Genomic DNA, 21,148 nt, shown 5'->3' with positions numbered 1-21,148 from the left:
AGGGATCTCTGTCTCTTAACATTTTTTATTCAGATATATACATATAATCAACCGGTTGAAATTCTACTTACTTCTGCTTACGGCCAACATCGATTCTTACCTCTACGGTTACAGACGGCCGAATCGAGCAACGCGATTAGTCGAAACCTTACTGTTACGTTCTACGGAAAAGTGTGTGTGCCCTGTTTAAAGACGCGCGCGCCGAGTACGATACGATTTTCCGATTGGTCCGTGCCAGTGAGGGGTCCCAGTGTCCACGAATACGAAATCGCAGCAGCTCGCTCATGGTGGAAGGTGGAAGGTGGAAGGTGGAAGGTCTGGTGGAAGTGTCTCTCGCTCCTGAGTCCTGCCTGCTGTGTTGCGTAGTAGGTAAGGTCGTACGGTCGTGTTCGGAAGGTGAACGCGTGTTGAAAGGGCTCGTCCGAGGAAACGGCATGATGATCAGCGGTACCGGTTCACCCTTTTACGTGTGGCGCACGGCCGTGATCGTGACTGGTGAACGTAGAACTAAGTGTATCAGCAGTGACGATGCGTTGTGATCTTAGTTGTCGTACGAATAAGTCGAGGCCGTCGTCGTCGTCGTCGCCGCAGCAGCCGCCGCCGCCGCCGCCGCTGTCACCGCCGCCGTCGTCGTCGTCGCCGTCGCCGTTGACGTCGCCGACGTCGTCGCCGTCGCCGTCATCGGTCGCGCGTTGTCGTCGTTACTCACCTCGGTATTTGGCACCGGCAACCCGACACGGTCCGTCGTGGAATGGCAGCGGCCCTAAAGAAAAATCACTCACGCAGAAGATTGGCCGCCCTCACATTTCTGTCCAACATCTCCCTCGACGGCAGTCACCGGGACACCAGGTTCGCCGTCCTGTCACGCAGCGGGCCGGGTCACGCGCGCAGGCACAGCGATGGCCAGTCGTCGTCGTCGGAGCAGCATCATCAGCAGCAGCAGCAGGCGGTGCTGGAGGCCGTGTGCCGGAGCGCCGACTTCGAGGCCTCCGTGGAGCTGGATCCGCCCGTAGACGTCTGCCCCCAGGTGCCGGAGACGTCGCACGACTTGCCGCAGAGTGAGACGACGATTGAGCAGAACAACTCGCCGCAGCCGGCGCAGAAGAGCGCAACCGATCACAACTCCTTCAGTTCCGATTCGGACGGACTGCTCACCCCCGCCAAGGCAGCGGTTACCATGTTCTTGGAGCAGGAGAGAAGTCACTTGCAGTTTTCTTGCGGCATGCACAGTTCGTTCAGAGAACGGTAAATGACCTTCGCTCCGCTCCCTCCGCCCTCGTCAACCCTGGTCGTTTATGTTTCATTTGCCATGCCATGTTTCATTAGCGTCAGTAGCATCAGTCCGGGTCTGTTTTCTATTGCTGAACCGGCTGCGCTAGTTCAGAGTTTATCTTTTGCCTTCCAGTGTGGAGTGAGAAAGATAAACTCTGAACCAGCGCTGCCGGTTCAGCGATAGAAAACAGACCCAGACCCTATGTCAAAATATTCGAGCAACGTGATCTGTTAGTATGACGTAACACAGGTAACGTTTTGCTCCGAATTATTAACAGCTGAACGCAAAGTCGACAAAGTTTAACACGTAAACTGCATTGAGTGTTCTGTTATCTATATAAATTGAGATTTTTCTCTTATCTTGAGTAACATGCGAAAACTAATTTTCTTTAGAATTTCTTTTCCTCCAAACGAGATATCGCTTATCACAAGTAAATTAATAATATATTTTTTATCTTATCTTTTAAGCCTTTGTTTCCGAAATAGGTCGCGATAATTCATGATAATAGAGCTGATTGAACGTTAAAAGTAAACAGTTACATGTATGTATATATTATTTAAAAAATTTGTAATATGAACATTTTTAGTGTAGAGAGATGACTTTGAATTAAGAACGTATATTCTGTAATAAAATAATTTATTAACTGGCAGTAAGGGAGGAACAGGCGGCCACAGGCCATATCTTTCGAAATGTTTCAAATATGTTCAAAATTATGCGTATCAAATTCTTTAAACATCCTTTTGATAAGAGAAAGCCCAGAGTAATTAAACACGTATGAAAATCTCTGCGCTATAATGTTCCATCTCAGACTGTCTTGGTACAGATAGGATTGAATGACACTTAATGGATTCAGATAACATTATCAAAAGCGTCTACAGTATCACAAACAAAAACATCGTGAAACTTGATTGCATTCCGTCCATACATTGCGCGCATATCTGGTGTATAATTCGTACATACTATGTATAATTATGATTTTTTTTTATTCAGCTGAGGTTTCTTAACGGATTTTGAAATTGTTTTGACATTTTTTATAAACAAATGTGTAGATAAACAGATTTTACATAATAAGAAATTAAATTGCAGTGTTTTTTAATTAAATTTTACGAAGACAAATAAGATCTTATCTTTTATTTTATTTTAAATTAAGCCTTGTCTTGCAGAATGTCACTTTACGAATTAGTTATTTTCAGAACTAATTGTATTTAAGATCAGAAATTAAGATAATATTACTAAATTAATTTTTGCTAGTAGCAAACTGACTTCAGTTTGTTCAGAAAAAAAGAAAGAATTATAGTATTACATAAATTTATCTTTTCTTTGAATAATAACACGCATTCTACACATATACTTATGTAATACAATGTTTTATTTAATGGAAAATTATATTCTCAGAACGGGGACTACCGGAAGCGAATATTCTTTACCAGAGAGACGTGTGGGCTCTCTACAATATAAGAAGCGCATAAGTCATCAAACATCTACGCTTTCGGAAGATATTAAGCATCAATACAATAGTAGCAACGAAAGCATTGGCTCCATACACTCGAAAGCACAATCGTTCAAACCAAAGACAAAGGCAGTGAACAGTGTGCAAACTGTTTCTACAAATAGTAGCATAATACCGGAGATTACGAAGGAATTGCGTTTGATGCAACGACCTGTGAACGGCTGTAAATTTGGGGATGATAGAATGGTTTTGGTATCGAACCAACATGTGCCATTTGTAATATTTTCTGCTATTCCATACAATAAAGGACAACGTTCCAGTTGGTAAGGCTCACATGGATATCTATGAAAATATTTAACTTGTATATATTAAAAATTATTCTCTAATATATATGTATTTTTTTTTTAATTTTTATCTTCTGCTATTATCTATCTTTTTTAGTTGTAGATGTTTAGTTTATACTAAATTTTAAGTTAAAATTTTAATTATGAGAAGATTTGGAAAAAAAGTTACAACTTGCTCTAAAATTTTCGACATTAAATATGTTTAAAATCACATATCTTATGAAATATTAATAATGTTAAAGGAAAATATAATAAAATCCAAAAATATTAAAATATTTTTAAATTTATTGTTATCACTTTTATTTTTTAACTCAGCTTATTATTGTTTTGTTGCCTGTAGATTGTTTATACTTTGATTACAGTTTCTATGAATATATTTGATACTACTTTTGGATAATGTCTAATATAATAGTTTTAATAAAATTACATTATGATATTATGATGATTCACAGGTCAGAATTACGTAAAGATACATGTCGAAGGAAAAATGTGTCATCTCAAAGACCATTATCAGCAATTAATGACAGTATTGATCCATTTAGGTTGCTGGGAATAGAGCATGCTAAGGATGGCCAAGTATTAGAGATAATTTATTTTATTCCTCTGATTCTAACATCAGAAAATTAATCTAATGCTCAATTATTTATTATTGATTAATTTTGTAGGAAATATCTTACGGGCAACTACTTGTACCATCTCGGCAATTCCTAAAGGATAAAAAATTGAATCTAATTGAGAACGAACCTATGGAACTTACGCATTTTATACCTAATAAACATCATGTGGTACAAAGGTATAGCAATAAATATGTTTATTAGTAGAATAACTTATTTCTCCTTTATATGTTTAATTTGATATCACAGTTAATATAACTGAGTGTACTGTGTATATACACGCATATGCACACACATACACGCACACAAACGATATATGTTTATTCTTTTTTTTATATATTGTTTTCATTCGTGTATCCTATACATCAAGCTTTTAGCTAAGGTTTAGAGTTAAAAAAAAATCATGAAACACATAAATCGACCTTTTAACTTTCTTCAATATATGAGATGTTTAGCTTTTACTGCCTTAAAATTGAAGAGGATAATTATATTCCTTTAAATATTTATGAATAGAAACAAACACTGTGAAATTTTACTATTTATTAAAGAATTTCTCATCTTAGCAGTGATTTAGTAGTTCGTAGTTTCATAATTCGTAGCTGCAGTACTGTCTAGACATCTTTTAATCTCTTTCAGTATCATAGGTAATACGTGCATAGATTCATATATCATATATTTGTTTTTGTAACAAAACATCAACCATCTTTTTGCAGGACAAAAACAATTACTTGGAATGTGGATCACAAAAAATGGTAAAAATTATTGTACAATATATGTGTAATGAAATAGAGAAATGTTAGATAGATTTAAATGTACGGCGTACAGATACAAAGTCTACAACAAGTATATTTCTTAAAATTTTATTATAATTCTGCAAAAGATGTGTTGTAAAAATCAATCATTAGATTATTCATAATCATTTTATAATCTGTACATGGTAATGATGATGATTACATTTTATAAGTAAGAGATATAATAAATATTTATTTTACTAATACATATAAAAATTTACAGATATTATAATTCTACTTAATAGAATATAAAATTTGCTTATATTCTAAAGTTTATTATACTAAAGTTTATAGTAAATAAGTTATATTTAAAAAATATTTTATTCACATTGTGATCATGATTAATACATATGTATATATGTCGATCATATACAAAAATTACATACATACATCTTTTTATAATATTCACGAAAATGTCTAATAAATGTGCACACATCGCAGAATAGTTTCACATTACATTTTTGTTATATATATGAAGAAAAAATACTTGTGCTACTTATATATAAGCATTTTAAAATTATGTAAATGTAGCATGTGTTTATATGTATTCATTGTATATTTGTTACATCTGTAAATAGCATTCCAGAAGTCTCTTATACATTTTCTAAAATACTAATTCTTTTTTATGAATTTAAAATCAATTTTTCTTAGTGAAAATTGATTAGCAGACTGATTATTATAATAATTTTTAAATTTTATACATTTATAATTTAGTATCAAAATAAAATTTCAACGTAAATATTTTTATTACAATATTCTCTTACTTGTGATTAAAAATTAATAATCTTTTAATTTTAGATTATTCTTAATACTTTTCTTTAAATTCTAATATTCGTTAATGAGAGAAATATAACAATTCTAGAGCACATTGCATATTGCATGTCAAAAAATAAAATAATTTATATAATACATTTTATAATATATATATTTTTTAATTTTAGGTGTCTTTCCTATGATACAGCTACAAATCGTGCTCATTATATAACTTCCGAGTCTCCACCATTGTCTTTTAGTGGCGATTCCAAAGGTGAGTACAAAAAACATAATTTAAATATCCTATCAAATTGTACAAGATTAATATTGCGTATAATTATTTTACTGCGTGTTATTACAGTCTATGAATGGGATGAACAATCTGCCCAATATAATCCAAACTTATTGGATGATCCAGAACTTATTGCTGGAAAACATAGAACGTTACTAACCTTTACATCATATATGGTATATATCTTAATTCTTATTGTTTTAATTAATGATTGATGAAAAATTTTGATTAATGCAACTCAGTATTTTATGTGTATAGGCATCTGTTATTGATTATGTAAGACCTTCCGATTTGAAGAAAGAATTAAATGATAAATTTAAAGTGAAATTTCCACATATTCAACTCACTCTCAGTAAGCTTCGCAGGTATGTCCAGTTTATATATAATTTATATTCTCTCAATTGTGCTATTATATATATACTTTTACAAGTTCTTCTTTCAGCTTAAAACGAGAAATGAGAAAAATAGCTAAATTAGAATATGGTATTGATTTACTCACTGTTGCAATGGCCTACGTATATTTTGAGAAACTTATTCTTCGAAATATCGTGACGAAGCAGACACGGAAGTTATGTGCTGGTGCTTGCTTACTTCTCGCAGCAAAATTCAACGACGTGAAAGGCGATATTCTTAAATCCCTCATCGAGGTATCTTTATCGTGTATTATGTAATAATAAAGTTTTTACACCAATAATTACCATTACTATTATTTACAGAGAATTGAGGGTGTATTCCGATTAAATCGCAAGGACTTAATTACGTCTGAGTTTGCCGTGTTGGTAGCTTTAGAATTTGGTTTGCATTTGCCAACATGGGAAATATTTCCTCATTATCAGCGATTGATTTATGAATCTTGACATCCTTTCGTATCATTCTTTTCACGCAATTTCAAAACTTCCTTATGAGAAAATCTCGGAGCGGTAAAGCATATCTGTAATAAATAATCTTAATGTCTGAAAGCTGTATAAATAATCTTCGAAGCAGTACATTTATGTATGACATACTTTTTCTTTTCGTCACTTTGACTTAATTCAGTTATACATATATGATTAATGGAACGGACTATATAAGAAATAATTATGATTGAAAGAATAAAATGGGAATATAGGTTTTTTTTTAATTATAATTTGTTTTGCAAGTTACCAATGTAGTAGTTGCTGCACGCTGTGAATATTTTATTATTTGAATAATCTTATCTATCTGTTCGAATATCGGTAAATGAATGATGTTAAAACTAAATTACGTTTAATATATATACTATCACATTATTAAAATATTTGTTTTATAAGATGTAGATATTAAAGTTATGGAAGTGAGAAATTTGTGAAATATAATTCGAATTGTCTTATGAGAGATATACCAGCGGTTTTGTGATATGCAATTCTTTCTGGATAAATGCATACGATAGTTTTAAGCTTGTTTTACTGATTACACTTTTTTATATATTTCATTGTTTCTGTGTTAGAATATATAGCCCTAATCAGTTTAATAATAAATCATTTAATAATAAAAATAATATATAGCAAGAGATTACAACGAGCTAAATAACCCTCTTGTTTAAAGTAAAAAGAACATCAGATTAAAGTGTTTGGATTGAAGAAAAATATCAAACAGTATTTTCTTTTTTTCTAAAACATTTTTATCTAAAAATTATTTTTTAACTGCAAGAGTTATTTAGTTGACCTTTAAGTATGTCATTCTTTCACTTTCTCCAATGGTATACATTTCACAAAACTGCTGTTCTTATTTTAATTCTATAGATTTTCTTTTTTTTTGTAAAAAAATACTTTCTGAAAATATCTTAATATAAAATTGCTGTGCGTACGAAATAATCAATAGAAACTTGGTATTTCTTACAAATATAACAAAACAGAAAATATGTCAACGTGACGCTACAAATGCTTCGAAGCATACCTCTTCTCTTTTCTTTCAATGAAGAAAGAAGGAGAAGAAGAACGCTCCAAAGCATTTGTAGCGTCACATTGACCGTAGCCAATATGAAAATACTTAAGAGAGCATTTCCTACAACTCAACACGATTAAAGCTTAAAATAGATGTACTTATATGGCAGCAAACAATCAGATAAAAAATAATATTTCGCAATAGTTATCTGTATTCTTTGAACTAATAATGTCATATTAATGCTACAGTAGAAATATCCATTTATATAACAACGATTATATTTATAATACAAAGTTAAATTATATGGCATGCATGGAAAAAAGGTCTTCATAAATATTTACTCAAAGTTATTATAAATATCATGTGAATTTGATACATTAAATTTCTTCAATTTTTTAGTTTTTTATGATTTACTTTAATACCAAAAACACATATGTTTTATGCATCAGTAAGAGTATTCTGATAAAAGTTATATTTCAAGTTTATAATTCACACTAATAATATATTTTTCCAATTTTTACAATATCCATAGTGATCAAGATTATATTATAAGTGTTATTAGAATATGACTATGTCTTGTTTTGAAATCCTGTTTGTTTTGTAATATAGAAATAAGTTGTTTTTAATTATATATGTATATATAAAATTAGGTATATATTTTATCACAAAGTAACACGTAACCAACATTTTATTTTTCATTAATGTCGATTTTCTCGTTTTCTTCATTTTAATTATTGATATATTCTGATCGTTGTAAATAACACAGCAATTGAATATAATAAAAATAACCTCTTGTAGCATTATAAAAAATAAGCGATATTCTATATTATATACATATATTTTATCACTTAATTTTATTTAAGCTCAGCTATATTCTTTTTAGATAATGCTAATATATTGCGGATATTTTTCAAATTAAACATGTAGGAGTATCCCTTATTTTTAGAATGATATTAGAAACGTATGAGATATGTCTTTCTGAAGTGTTTTAATTCAGATTCGTAACACAGTTTTCTTACAAACCGACCAAAATAATCATGCTGTATTTAATATATAGTTTTACTTATGCTTTGCAGTACGTGAAATGTTTTATGGATATTATAAATCAATGAGACTAAAGGCCAAAGCACGGACTTTTTTGTATAACGCATCATAATACATAAGCATAAGAAAATTGGATTGACCTATTTCCTTATGCACATGTATATAGATAGACTAATCAATTTTCTTATAACTCAGTTATAAGTTTAAGTGTTGTTTAAAGGCCACAGCATACACTTTTGCATAATGCATAAACATAAAAAAATTGATTAGTCTATATATATGTGCATAAGGAAATAGACTTTTACCATTTTCTTATTCTTATTCTTATGCGTTATGCGTTATGCAAAAGTGTGTGCTTCGGCTTTAAACAACACTTAAACTGTTGTGAGTTATAGAATATATATTATATATAGATATATATGCTCTGTGCTCAATTATATTTATCTGTTATATAGAATTGACATCTCGCTCAATTTTTACATGTTATAGAAGACATCATTTCAGTTGTGGTATCTTTTATTCTTACAAACTATCGCACTTCAGTTTCACAAGTAACTATTTAACAGAATATAAATGTTTTAGGACTATTTCGTGTTGTACTATCAATTTTATCACTGTATAGAGATGCATTGTTTTCTTACCAACTGTCGCATTTTTTGAAAACGATATTCGTTTTGTAATAAGAAAGTGTAAGAAAGGATGCAAAAATACAAGATACTCACATATTTTATACATGTACAATGTGCATAGAGTATATACATTATTTGTACAGTCAATTTCATATAACTGAAGGAGAATATTCCCTTTAGCATCATCCCATTCTTGTAACACTAGTAAAACATTTTGTAAGTAATCGAGTAAGTGCTTGTAGAAAACGTTGAGATAATTGTGGGGGAAGAATTATTGACTTGAACATAGAAAGCAAAGTACATATAAAGAATATTTGGTCTATATTTATATCTGGTGTCCTGTTTAGAGCAAAATATGGCCATCTGATTCAATTGAAGTTTTAGTTTGTGCAGAAGGTAATATCATTAATATCGCGAGTTGAGAATCATATAGCCATATCTGGTTCTAAATCTATGAAAAATACAGACCTAGAGTATAGATGTGTTTGAAGATATAGTGGTAGCCCTAAAAATAATTAGTTTTTATGTAAACTTCTATGATACCACTTTTAATATCATAGGATAACGTAATGTCTCAATAGTCCAGTAAATCTCTTCAGCGTACTTGTTATCAAAAAAATATCTCCTAGTTGCAGTTTTTACATAGGAATTTCATATTTTCATAAGCAAATTTCACATGCGATATTTATCCTTGATAAGTTCATAATCTTTGTTTTGTATGTCGTGACGCCCTTCGATTTTTAAGAACCAACTTTAGGCGAACTTTAGGCGTGAACGAATCATTCTTACGTTTATTAAACTAAACCACACATATATATATATGTCTATATAAAATGTTCCATTGCGCATTTTCTCTAAATGCTAAAACTTACAATATAAAATATATCAAGCTTTAGATCTCTGGCGAAGTTTCACATAAAAATTTTCTTCAAATTGCACGCATCCTTGCTAAAAATTGCGATTTTTTAGTCTTGTAACTATAAAATTACTAAAATACTACTACAATCTGGCAATAAAATTATTGTCTTTAGCATCAACGACTGAGAGAAAATGTGCGATGTGTTACAAATACGTACATGAATACACCACACATACATAATACTCCGAATTTTACTACGTACATCTGGAATCAATAAGAGACACGGTAGTGTCTCGCGCTAGTAAGTACATAAACTTAACAGTGACAAATTGTATGTCTAGTATATAGCAGAGTGTGTCAATTATAACAGAATATATTCACAATAGCACAACCCACACATACATACATACTTATCCTGGGTAGTAAATCATTCAAAAGAAAAGGTTCTTTAGTTATATGATTCATGATATTATGTCAATAATGTACCCCGATAATGTTTGAAATATACGTGTGTATGTTAAATCGACTATTGATTTTTCATTTTACCCTAGCATCTAACTATATGGGCTTCTACAAATATTAGCCAACATTAATTGCAGTTTAACTTAATCTTCTATTTTTTTTATAAAGTAGAATTATAGGAAGCTAATATTCTCATATCAGTTTTACTCATACGAATTATTTATTTATTTATACGAGATATCCTATTATTATTGTATCAATAATTCTTTGGCTAGTTTGGAATCTTTTCTAAACAAAGAAAAAAATATTGTAATTATAAAAATAAATATATATATAATAAAATAAACCTAATCTGTAAGACTATATCGCGTGTATGGAAAGATAAGGTCACGGAGGTCACCTCCGATTAGGAAGTGAAAGAGGAGCTTGAGTCGAAAGTTGCTGACAGTGAATTTCGGAATGCAGCCTATATCTCTCATCATGTCTCTTCCACCCTTCGTAAGGTTTCAAATATTCGCTCGTTAAGACGTTTTCGTCGCGGAAATTGTATCTGATATTCCTTTTCAGCTGTAGCAGCATTAACTATCATCACGAAGCCCATAAAGATAATGCATATCGCGATATTCTTCGTTAAATTATTTAGCATGGCAATGAGGGAATGGCTGAGATATATTACTTATTTTGCAAATGTAAAACCTAACATACCGCGCGTGTATAAAGTTTTATATTTACTAAACCATAGCGAATGGTTGACGCTATACTATTCCATACACTCTGTATATGTATAATTGAGTAGATAAGATTTCAAGTTATTTGTACGATTACTTTTTATCATGGAATATATATACGCCTATCCTCAAGCGTTATTTTTAGATGAATGGAATGGATCATCGTGACTTCGAAAGCAGTTTTTAAAAAAATACGAAATTATACAGATCCTAATTCATTAATAAAAATAAAAACGAACACGCCCGTATGTACAAAAGTGGAAATGAAAAGGGGCTAATGAACGAGCAACAATAGATGCCAAACAATTATTTTATTGATTTGCACATACGCACATACACACCATAAATTGGTACGTTTCAATTTCGAGTTTTTTTTCAACGCCGTACAAAATAAAACATTCCATCCAAATTTAATTTAACAGAAAATAATTTCCTCTTTAATGAAAACATACTTCAAATGAGAAACATATTACTTTGCAAACATTTATATTTGACGATTTAATATTAATGTAATTTATGTCTTCTTAAAGTTGAGAAACTTTTAAAATGTATATTTACTGAGGCAAAAATGTATTGTTAACGTGATTTCTTTTTATGAAGCAGAGAAAAATATAAAATCACATCGATTGTCTGCTACGTTATTGCATTCGATATAGATGAAAGAAGAATCGCAGCCTCCGACAATGTGTTTTGTCAAAGTGAGTTCTTTTCATTTTTATGAAGCAGGAAATAAGTATAAAATCACATCGATTGTCTGCAACGTTATTGCATGAGATATAGATGAAAGAGAAGCCTGCGGGTCGTTTCTCTCTCTCTCTCTCTCTCTCTCTGTTTGTTTGCGCTTGCCCCTCAATCCACTAAAAATCGTTACATTTCGCGCATTCCGCCTACGATCACATTTCAGTCATTTCAGGTCCTGTCCGGACCATCCAGGTGTTGCTAAGGCTATTTTTTCCGCATATGCGCGGTGCGCACTGGACCGGAATGTGCGCAAGGTAAGAAATCCCCGGGGTGCTGTAAACACCCTATGTGACCTATATTTATCCGTTTATCCAAAAATTATCTGAAAATCAGCAAGATATGTGCCATCAATCACAGTATTCTAGATATCTCCCAACAGTTGCCTCCTTCTCTCCCGATTATCAGATTCACGTCGAAGTTGTTCATTTACAGCTTTACCTTGATTTTACCCCCTCTCTTTTATAGCATCGCTAAATCGATGCCCGGCCGAAAATTTTGACGCCACATATAACGCACCCCCCGTTATACGCTACTGGATTTTTCTGCCGAAACGTCGGCCGGCAACTGGACGGGGCGCCCCAGACTCCACGGGGGGTTTGCGAGATTTAACGTGGAGGAGACACGTGGAGACAAGTCTACCTGACGTAAACATTGTTGTGCAAAATATGTACTTCTGTTACGCACCGCGATACATTTACGGCACCGACCGCGGGCTGTTCTCACGGGGATAATGTCAGGAATGGATGGAATGAAGGGAGAGACACAATGAGATATTTTAATTCTTAATGTGAAAAGCCTAGGTTAATTTACTTCGCCTGAGTGCACTCATTATTCACAATTAACCTCTTCACATTAAGAAATATCTCATTGTGTCTCTCCCTTCATTCCGTCCATTCCTGGACATTATCCTCGTGAGAACGAGAACAACCCGCGGTCAGTGCCGTAAATATATCGCGGTGTGTACAGGTGCGTAACAGAAGTACACATACATATTTTAAGGACGTTCTCTCGTCTTTATACTAGAGAAAATCGATTTTCTTAGGATTTTCTTGAAACTGTGAATATACGTTAATTTAGTACCTCTTCCGGTATAAAAAATCAAGATACTGAGCCTCAAAGTTTCCAAAAAAAAAATTTAAATTTAATTTTTTTTAGTTTTGGCATTTTTTCCTTATAAAACTCGACGAGAGGAACAACGTTGGTCCTCTTGGCCAACCTCGTATCTCTTACCGTTTGGCCTGGAAAACCTTTTCATTAGTAAAAGTTGAAACTTTGAGGCTTAGTATCTTGATTTTTTATACCGGAAGAGGTACTGAAATTTATACCACGCATAAAGCACGCCTAAATTAACGTATATTCACAGTTTCAAGAAAATCCTAAAAAAATCGATTTTCTCTAGTATAAGGACGAGAGAACGTCCTTCAGTTGCTACGTGCCGGAGGGGTGCGTTGTTCACGACCGAGAATGCCGCACGCCGATTGGTGGTTTCGAATCGCGCTCACCGCGCGTTACCGTCGCGATTGCGATCTCGCCGCGCGCGACAGACTCCTTTTGTCGCGCGTCCCGCGATTTCTCGCGACGCCTTGAGGCCCCGCGAATCTCGAATCGGCGAGGTCGAGACGGCATCGTCGCGGCAGCGTCCATCGATCCGGCTCAGTCGTCGATCGTCCACGCGTCACCCCGCACCGTTCGAACGCGACCAATCGTGCGTCGCTTGCGCGTTACGCGACCGGCGATTGGTTAGGTGAGGCTTGTGTCGCGTTGAGGGGCTATCCGTGACGCTGTTTACCACACCGACCACACGGGCCATCGATGCACGCTCACGCACGCTGGGTCCACGACCACCCGTTTTCTTTTGAACGCTCAAACGTGTCGCACGAGCCGACCCGGCCGGTCGTGAAAATTTTATATCGTCCGGAGCATCGAAAAATAATCGGATCCGAGTCCGTGGCCAGGAAATTACAAGGAGGAATCGCAAGGTAAACGTTATGGGACGGCGTGGTAGGGGCGGTGGGGCGAGGTGGAATATTTCCTGGGATAGAGACGTTTAACGTTTAACGCGTGGTCCTGGTTCGTCATATTTACATGCGTACCAATTTCCCACACGCCAGTTCGATCCCGGCGACGCGCAAAGGGACCGATTGTTATCGAGCCTACGTGACTAAGTACGAGGAGAATTTATAAGAGGAAGGGCATCTCGCTCGGTTTCCCGAATCCATTCCGATCGTGGAGACGAGCGTGGAAGCGAGAAATTGGGATAAATCTCGTAACGTGATCGTCGCGCGCGTGAAAAGTAAGGTGATACATATCAGGACTGTTCTTTTTCGGCTGAACTTTTTGCACGATTCGTCTTGCCTCTTCTTCTTTTCGCGTTGGAGAGAAAGAGAGAATAGATGAAACGTGCAAGACACCGGAAGAAGTTTATCTGAGAAGAACAGGCCTGTAGCTAGAAGGTTCTTCGTCATAGCGTCCTTTTTTTCTTTGCATACGCAGCAGTTTGTGTACACACACGTATATATATATATATATATTCCGTTGCGGGGTAAGCATAAGTAAATTGTAAGAATGAGAGATGTTTATAGTTCTTTCAATTGCGTTGTAAGACCTGTTGAAACACTGGAGATATATCGTTTCGTGAAAACTTATGGAATATCGGATAATTGGACGACGGAAATATAAATCGCGATAGTCCAGCATAAAATTAATTATGTTAATTTCGATCAATATTGATGAACTTTGATCTCGGTTTAGCTTCTTTTCGTTTTTTTTTCTAATTCTAGGAATTAGTAAGATGAGAATTGATTGTTATATGTAATTTATTTGTTATACGGATTCCACACATATATATATATATATATATATATATATATATATATATATACACACACATACACACACACACATATATATGTGTGTGTGGGGTCCACATATATATATATATATATATATATATATATATATATATATATATATATATATATAAACATGTGTCACGGTAAATGTTTTAATTCAGTAAATGTATAGATATACTTACTAGTCAATATATGCACATACATATTGATAATATAATATATAAGTACAGCAGAAAAATATTATGAATTACATTGATACATTAACATATATGATGCACAATTTTTTGGCTATAATTATATATTATATATTATATTATCAATATGTATGTGCACATATATATACATATACATATTGACTAATAAATGTGTACATTTACTATGACATGTATAAATAATTTAATAATTTAATAAGTTTAAAATTACTACTTGCTATTACTTACTACTAATAGTAATTCAATTTACAGTAAATTTAATTACTATTACTTCAACAAATAGTGTAAATTGGTTAATAATCATTGAAAGTAGACTTTCAAATAGAAGAAAATAACAAGTGGCATCTGTATAAGGAATAAGTATAAGTTAAATAGAGAGTAAAGTTAATCAGCGTTGGTAGAAATCAACATTAGCAGTCTTCAGCTGAACCACAATTGCAAAGTCCATGTCGTCTCCCTGTGATTCTCGCGATACCTAAACACAAATGTGATATAAAATTGTGGCAAAATATTTTTCTCGAATAAATTCTGCTTATTTTAAATATTACCATTGATAGATTGTATAACGAAATAGGAGAGTAATTTTTCAGAGACGCCCAACATTGTTAATTGCAATTTTCAACCATCAAATCGTAAAGATGTCCAAGCAAGAGAAAAACAGAGGTTATGATTCCTCAGAACCATCGACCAGTAGTGGATATCGCAGGAAACCGTACGACAGAACTTCAGAATCAGTAAGTGGAAACTGAAAAATAAACAGACGTCTTTCCCGAAACATTTAAGCAAAAAACAATAGAGATAAAACAAAATTGTGAAATAGCTTATTATGGCATAACTCTTCTTGTGTTTTTAAAATTTCTTTCCAAATGTTCAAAAACCACTTCTTTTTTTTTTCTCATTGTGATGATACATGTAATTGTTATTTCGAGAACTCTTGCTAAGATTTTTACAGAAAACTGTCTTTCTGAATGTAATTTGATATATAGTAAAAATTTTCAAATTTTTAAAGGAATTTTTTATGTTATTATTCTTGATCCTTGCTTATAGATTAGACCGATTGTACAATTGTACTTTGTACACTTTGTAATTGAATATATTCTTTTGCTTCTTACAGGATCGTTCATCAGTGAAAGGAATAGTGAAGGTTGGTAAGATTTACAATATTTAAATTTTTAGTGTAATATATAAATTATATCGTTTTGTTTGATATGTTTAAAACATATCCATGTATATAGAAATCTGTTATTCCAAGAATTTTGCATATAATACTTATTCTTTCTAACGAGAAATTTAGATTTATTAATGCATATTTATAAAATTAAATTTAAAAATTTATAAGAATGTAATAAATATGTTATTCTATAGCAACAGAGCATCAAACGCGAAGCTTCTCCCTCTGCGTTCTCGGAGTCAATGGAAACTGCGAGTAAGTTTTTTTGTAGAAGTCTTTATTATATATATTTTTATTATTCAATTTTTTTAAATTATTGATTTATCAACATATATTTTAATAATAAGCTATAAAGGATGTAAGAGATTTTTATATTATTTAGAAACAAGAAAAGTATAATAAATTTAAATGTTAAAGTTTTTAAAAGTTTTTTACGTATAATTTAAAGGTGATGTCAAGAGCGAACTTAAAAGTGAAATTAAAAGTGAAAGTGATGATGCATCGCAAAGAGGGTCACGTGGCCGACGTAAGATGGAAGCTATTTTTGTTAGCAGACCAAGTACCTTGGTGACTAAAAAAGGTCAGTATAAAATCTTAATGTGTTATGAAGTTACAGCATGTATCTATATATTACAACGTATGTAAATACGGCAAAAGGCAAATAACACGATTTTTATAACACTTAATTTCTATCAATTTACAGGTACTTCTGGGACACCAAAAATGCTGCTAACAAATCACTTCAGATTGCCCACAGTACCCAATTGGTGTCTGTATAAATATCGAGTCGATTTCGAACCCGACGAAGAGCGCACACATATTCGCAAAGGCATGCTTAGGCTTCATAAAGAGAAAGTTGGTCCATATATTTTTGATGGTACCCTCTTGTATACAAGTACCCGTTTACCAGATGTAAGTATATCAGTACATTTCATACTGCTGTACAAGCAGGTATGCGCGGCTAAGCATTTTTACAAGTACGTATGAAAAATTTCAGAAAATGGAACTGATGTCAACGAGACAATCCGATAATGCACCTATCAAGATTATTATATGTTTAGTTGGAAATATGACGCCGGATGATCCGTACTATAATGTCATTTTTAACATAATAATGAGAAAGTGCTTGGAATATTTGAAATTGCAATTGGTGGGCCGTGACTATTATGACGCTAGAAATAAAGTTAGTATAAAATTTATATGGATATTCTGTATTTTATTAAATGGAAAATTTAACAATTATAATAATGATTGTACTTTCATGTAGGTTTGTGTAAATCAACACAAATTGGAATTGTGGCCTGGATATATTACATCCATTAGACAATATGAACGCGACATTCTACTGTGCGCCGAAATATCACATAAAGTGATGCGTCAAGATTCTCTGTTGCACATGTTAATGGATATCATGAATCGCGGTAGTAAGGACTATAGAGTAAGATATTAATTTTTATTTGTATATTTAGCATTTTTGTGTTATTTTATATCATTTATTTAAAAAGTAATATAGAATATAATATAATTTAAATATGTGTGGCATACTTTATGCACGAGTAATTAAATTAAAAATCGTGTTCTTTACATTTGTCACTGTCACATAATAAGATATTAGAAAATATTAAAGATTTTTAACATTTTTTTTTACATTTATATTTTCGATTTTATTTTTATATTTTCGAAAATTTTTTGAAATTTAACGCAAAACTTTCTGCTTAAAGTTGGTACTTGTTACAGATTATACATTAGTACATTATATTACATGTTTATTCTAAAAATAAGAATTATATGCATTTTTAGACAGAGTTCGGTCACGCTGTAGTTGGAATGATGGTACTTACGGATTATAATAATCTTACATATCGTATTAACGATGTGGATTTTAATGCGAGTCCTTCCTCGAAATTTTCTATGAAAACTGGTGTAGAAGTGTCTTATCAAGATTACTACTGGAACAAATACCAGATTAAAATACACAACGTCACCCAACCAATGTTAGTAACGAGAAATAAGCCAAAACAACGAAACGCAGGTCCAGGAGACTATGTTTATCTAGTTCCTGAATTATGTCGCCCTACAGGTACTTAATAAATGATTTTTTTTAAATTTAATTTAATAGATATATAATAGATACTCTTGTGCTTTGTGTATAAATTTGTGTATATAGATAAATTCTGTACTGACGGAACTTTCTACCTTTCAGGTTTAACTGATACTATGAGAGAGAATTTTCATCTTATGAAAGCATTAGCTGTGCATACTTGTATCTCACCTGAATCCCGTATTGATAAACTGATGAGATTTAATAGCAGACTTCGTCAAGAGCCTAAAGTTATGCAAGAATTTAAGGATTGGGATATGACGTTAGATAGAAATTTACTTGAAGTTCCTGCTCGTGTATTGCCTTCTCAGAAACTTGTATTTGCTAGAGATATGATTAAGTGTGAGAAAGGAGAATGGTCAAGGAGCATGCAAAGACAACAATTATTACAGTGTAAGGAATTGAAAAACTGGGTAATAATTGTACATAACCGATGTAATATACAGGTGAATAATTTTCATTAAATGGATATTAAATATATCAAAATAAAATTGTGCGCATATAATTGCATATGTATATATGTGGTTTTTAATACGAAATGTTCATTTTAATAATTTAAAATTTTGCAGCCTTTTATAGGTAAATTAATGCAAGTGTCTTCTGGAATATCTTTTATGCTTCGAAGTCCGCACATAGAATGGATAAGCGATGATAGGGCAAGCACATATGCTGAAGTACTTGAGGGAATTCTTAGCCAAAGTACTCCAGATTTAGTGTTCTGCGTGGTGAGCAACAATCGCAGTGATCGTTATGCAGCTATTAAAAAGAAATGTTGTGTGGATAGACCTGTACCATCACAGGTATTTCTACAAAAGAATGTAGATGGGAGAAATGTAATGAGTATTGCTACAAAAGTGGCAATACAAATGAACTGTAAGTTGGGCGGAGCTCCTTGGTCTATTGACAATCCTTTAAAAGGATTAATGACTATTGGTTTTGATGTATGTCATGACTCAAACACTAAGGGCAGAGATTATCGTAAGTATTTTTTCAGTATTAATTTTATGCTCCCTTCCGTTCCTATTTTAATATTCTAATAACAATGTAATTGCAATGTCTTATATCACATTGCTTTAATTCATGTTTTTTTAATTTTATTTAATCTATGCAATATTTTTTATGAACTAAGTAAGTGAAATGATTTCACGATTTGTATAATTATAGTGGCTATGGTGGCAACTGTGGATCAAAAGCTGACAAAATATTTCAGTTCTGTTACTTTATATAACAGCAGTGAAGATCTTGCGGACCAACTCTGCGTAAGTGTGCGCAAGGCTGTGATGGCTTATCGCTCTTATAACAGAGCTTTACCCATGCATATTGTAATTTATCGTGACGGTGTCAGCGAAGGTCAGATTCAAAATGTTTACGAAATTGAAGTTCAAAGTCTGAGAAAGAAGCTTGAAGAATTATACTACGGTCCAAATTTTAAAATGATGTTCATCATCGTGACTAAAAAGATTAATATTCGATTGTTCGATTACAAACGTAATCCTCAAATTGGTACTATTGTTGACGATGTTATAACAAATCCGCTTAAGTATGACTTCTTTCTTGTATCGCAACAAGTTAGACAAGGCACAGTTGCGCCTACATCGTACAATGTTATATATGACAATACGGGTTTAGACGCAGAAACGGTACAAACTCTGACTTATAAGTTAACTCATGTATATTACAATTGCTCAAGTACTGTTCGAGTCCCAGCACCTTGTCATTACGCACAGAAGTTATCGATGTTGGTGGGGCGATTTCTTCATCGACCTTCAAGTTCGCAGCTGGAAAATCAGCTGTTTTTCTTATAATAAAAACGATACTAATAACGTTTATTTCAATAAGTTTTTTTTTTTTTCAGTATATGTTATAGATTAATTGAGTATATGCTTAGATTAATTGAGAAAATAATCAAATGTGTTCACGATTTTTTTTTTGGTGGGAAACCACGTCAAGTGATTTCCCACTTGATGTACCAAATACTATTCCAAATAAGTATTTCTAAAAGTTAATCCCAAATAAAATAAACTAAGCACATGGTACAAATTGCAATATTTTTTTTTTTTTACATTTTATTTAACATTTTACGATTTAGAATAAGATGACTGTTTAAATGTTAAATATGATTTTATCAAATGGTGTTTATGAATAGCTGGAGATACATGATTTAGCAGTGTTATAATAGTTTCAAATATAATGATACAATGTACAATTTCAAGAATCTATCGTACTCGAATGTTATTAATAACATTTTATTTATTGCATATATGTATAGCTGTGGAATATTTTTTGAAGATACTTTTATAACATGGTACATATATATGGTACTTCTAACAGGGTAATCAAACAATGTTATTTTATTAACACTAATTAATAGTTAAAAGTAAAGAAGTGTAAATCAAGTCATTTGATCTCATTTAGTTTTAAGCAGATTAACAATATTGACTACGTAATAACTTCAAAAATTACTAATATCTTTAATTATTCAGCTATTTGTTAAAATACTACTAGAATACATTTGTTGAAATACTACTAGAATACATTTTTTTATGTTGATATGAATGATATAATTTCGATATAATATTTAATAAGATCCGTTAAACTTGGTAGATGTGATTATTTTAGCGTGTAGAAGTATATTTGATTTCTACTCTTTATGATATAGCTCAATGTAAACATATACAGATGTGTTTATATGTGATCAATGTAATAAAAGTATTATGTCGACCATACAAGAGTATCATTCGAAGAAACAATGTAACTCAGATAAATATATGCCTAAGATATAAGTAGTTTTGAGATATCAAGTAGATTATTTCACCAACCAATAAACATGTTTGATAGAAAACAACTTGGACTAAAAAGTCTGACTTGGAAAGATCATCTCGAGTCAGATTAGAATTTCAATTTTCTTATCAAATGAGATATCATTAATT

The 21,148-nt window shown here is 32.5% G+C and overlaps 2 protein-coding genes across 5 annotated transcripts; both read left to right on the top strand.

Moving 5' to 3' along the window:
* Positions 1 to 325: 325 nt before the first annotated feature.
* LOC139819794 (CDK5 and ABL1 enzyme substrate 2) lies at positions 326 to 10,477 on the top strand. Of its 2 annotated transcripts, XM_071789525.1 has the most exons (10): positions 326 to 1,245; positions 2,669 to 3,046; positions 3,520 to 3,643; positions 3,733 to 3,860; positions 4,395 to 4,433; positions 5,414 to 5,499; positions 5,587 to 5,693; positions 5,776 to 5,882; positions 5,960 to 6,164; positions 6,234 to 10,477. In XM_071789525.1, the coding sequence occupies exons 1-10, from the start codon at positions 752 to 754 to the stop codon at positions 6,372 to 6,374; spliced, it is 1,809 nt and encodes a 602-aa protein (XP_071645626.1). In that variant the 5' UTR covers positions 326 to 751; the 3' UTR covers positions 6,375 to 10,477. The 2 variants fall into 2 exon arrangements, with proteins under 2 accessions (XP_071645626.1, XP_071645627.1); XM_071789526.1 differs by lacking the exon at positions 4,395 to 4,433 and having other exon boundaries at positions 327 to 1,245.
* Positions 10,478 to 13,535: 3,058 nt separating this feature from the next.
* On the top strand, positions 13,536 to 21,004 carry LOC139819793 (piwi-like protein Siwi). 3 transcript variants are annotated; one of them, XM_071789522.1, is made up of 13 exons: positions 13,536 to 13,861; positions 13,994 to 14,175; positions 15,537 to 15,680; positions 16,061 to 16,090; positions 16,312 to 16,372; positions 16,566 to 16,697; positions 16,821 to 17,029; positions 17,115 to 17,300; positions 17,385 to 17,555; positions 17,918 to 18,197; positions 18,321 to 18,664; positions 18,788 to 19,196; positions 19,383 to 21,004. In XM_071789522.1, the coding sequence occupies exons 3-13, from the start codon at positions 15,585 to 15,587 to the stop codon at positions 20,021 to 20,023; spliced, it is 2,559 nt and encodes an 852-aa protein (XP_071645623.1). In that variant the 5' UTR covers positions 13,536 to 13,861; positions 13,994 to 14,175; positions 15,537 to 15,584; the 3' UTR covers positions 20,024 to 21,004. The 3 variants fall into 3 exon arrangements, with proteins under 3 accessions (XP_071645623.1, XP_071645622.1, XP_071645625.1); XM_071789521.1 differs by lacking the exon at positions 13,994 to 14,175; XM_071789524.1 differs by lacking the exons at positions 13,536 to 13,861; positions 13,994 to 14,175 and adding an exon at positions 14,195 to 14,424.
* The last annotated feature ends 144 nt before the right edge of the window (positions 21,005 to 21,148 follow it).

This window comes from Temnothorax longispinosus, chromosome 9 (genome assembly GCF_030848805.1).
Source record: "Temnothorax longispinosus isolate EJ_2023e chromosome 9, Tlon_JGU_v1, whole genome shotgun sequence".
Lineage (NCBI taxonomy): Eukaryota > Metazoa > Arthropoda > Insecta > Hymenoptera > Formicidae > Temnothorax > Temnothorax longispinosus.
Note: the sequence above shows the minus strand (reverse complement) of the source record. Positions and strands in the feature narration are given on the sequence as shown.

Bases quoted from the DNA above. Each gene is read 5' to 3' on its own strand.
- LOC139819794 (XM_071789525.1), top strand. From the start codon at position 752: ATGGCAGCGGCCCTAAAGAAAAATCACTCACGCAGAAGATTGGCCGCC. The intron at 4,434-5,413 runs GTAAAAATTATT...TTTTAATTTTAG, and splicing joins AATGTGGATCACAAAAAATG to GTGTCTTTCCTATGATACAG. The intron at 6,165-6,233 runs GTATCTTTATCG...TATTATTTACAG, and splicing joins TTCTTAAATCCCTCATCGAG to AGAATTGAGGGTGTATTCCG.
- LOC139819793 (XM_071789521.1), top strand. From the start codon at position 15,585: ATGTCCAAGCAAGAGAAAAACAGAGGTTATGATTCCTCAGAACCATCG. The intron at 15,681-16,060 runs GTAAGTGGAAAC...TGCTTCTTACAG, and splicing joins ACGACAGAACTTCAGAATCA to GATCGTTCATCAGTGAAAGG. The intron at 18,665-18,787 runs GTGAATAATTTT...AAAATTTTGCAG, and splicing joins ATAACCGATGTAATATACAG to CCTTTTATAGGTAAATTAAT.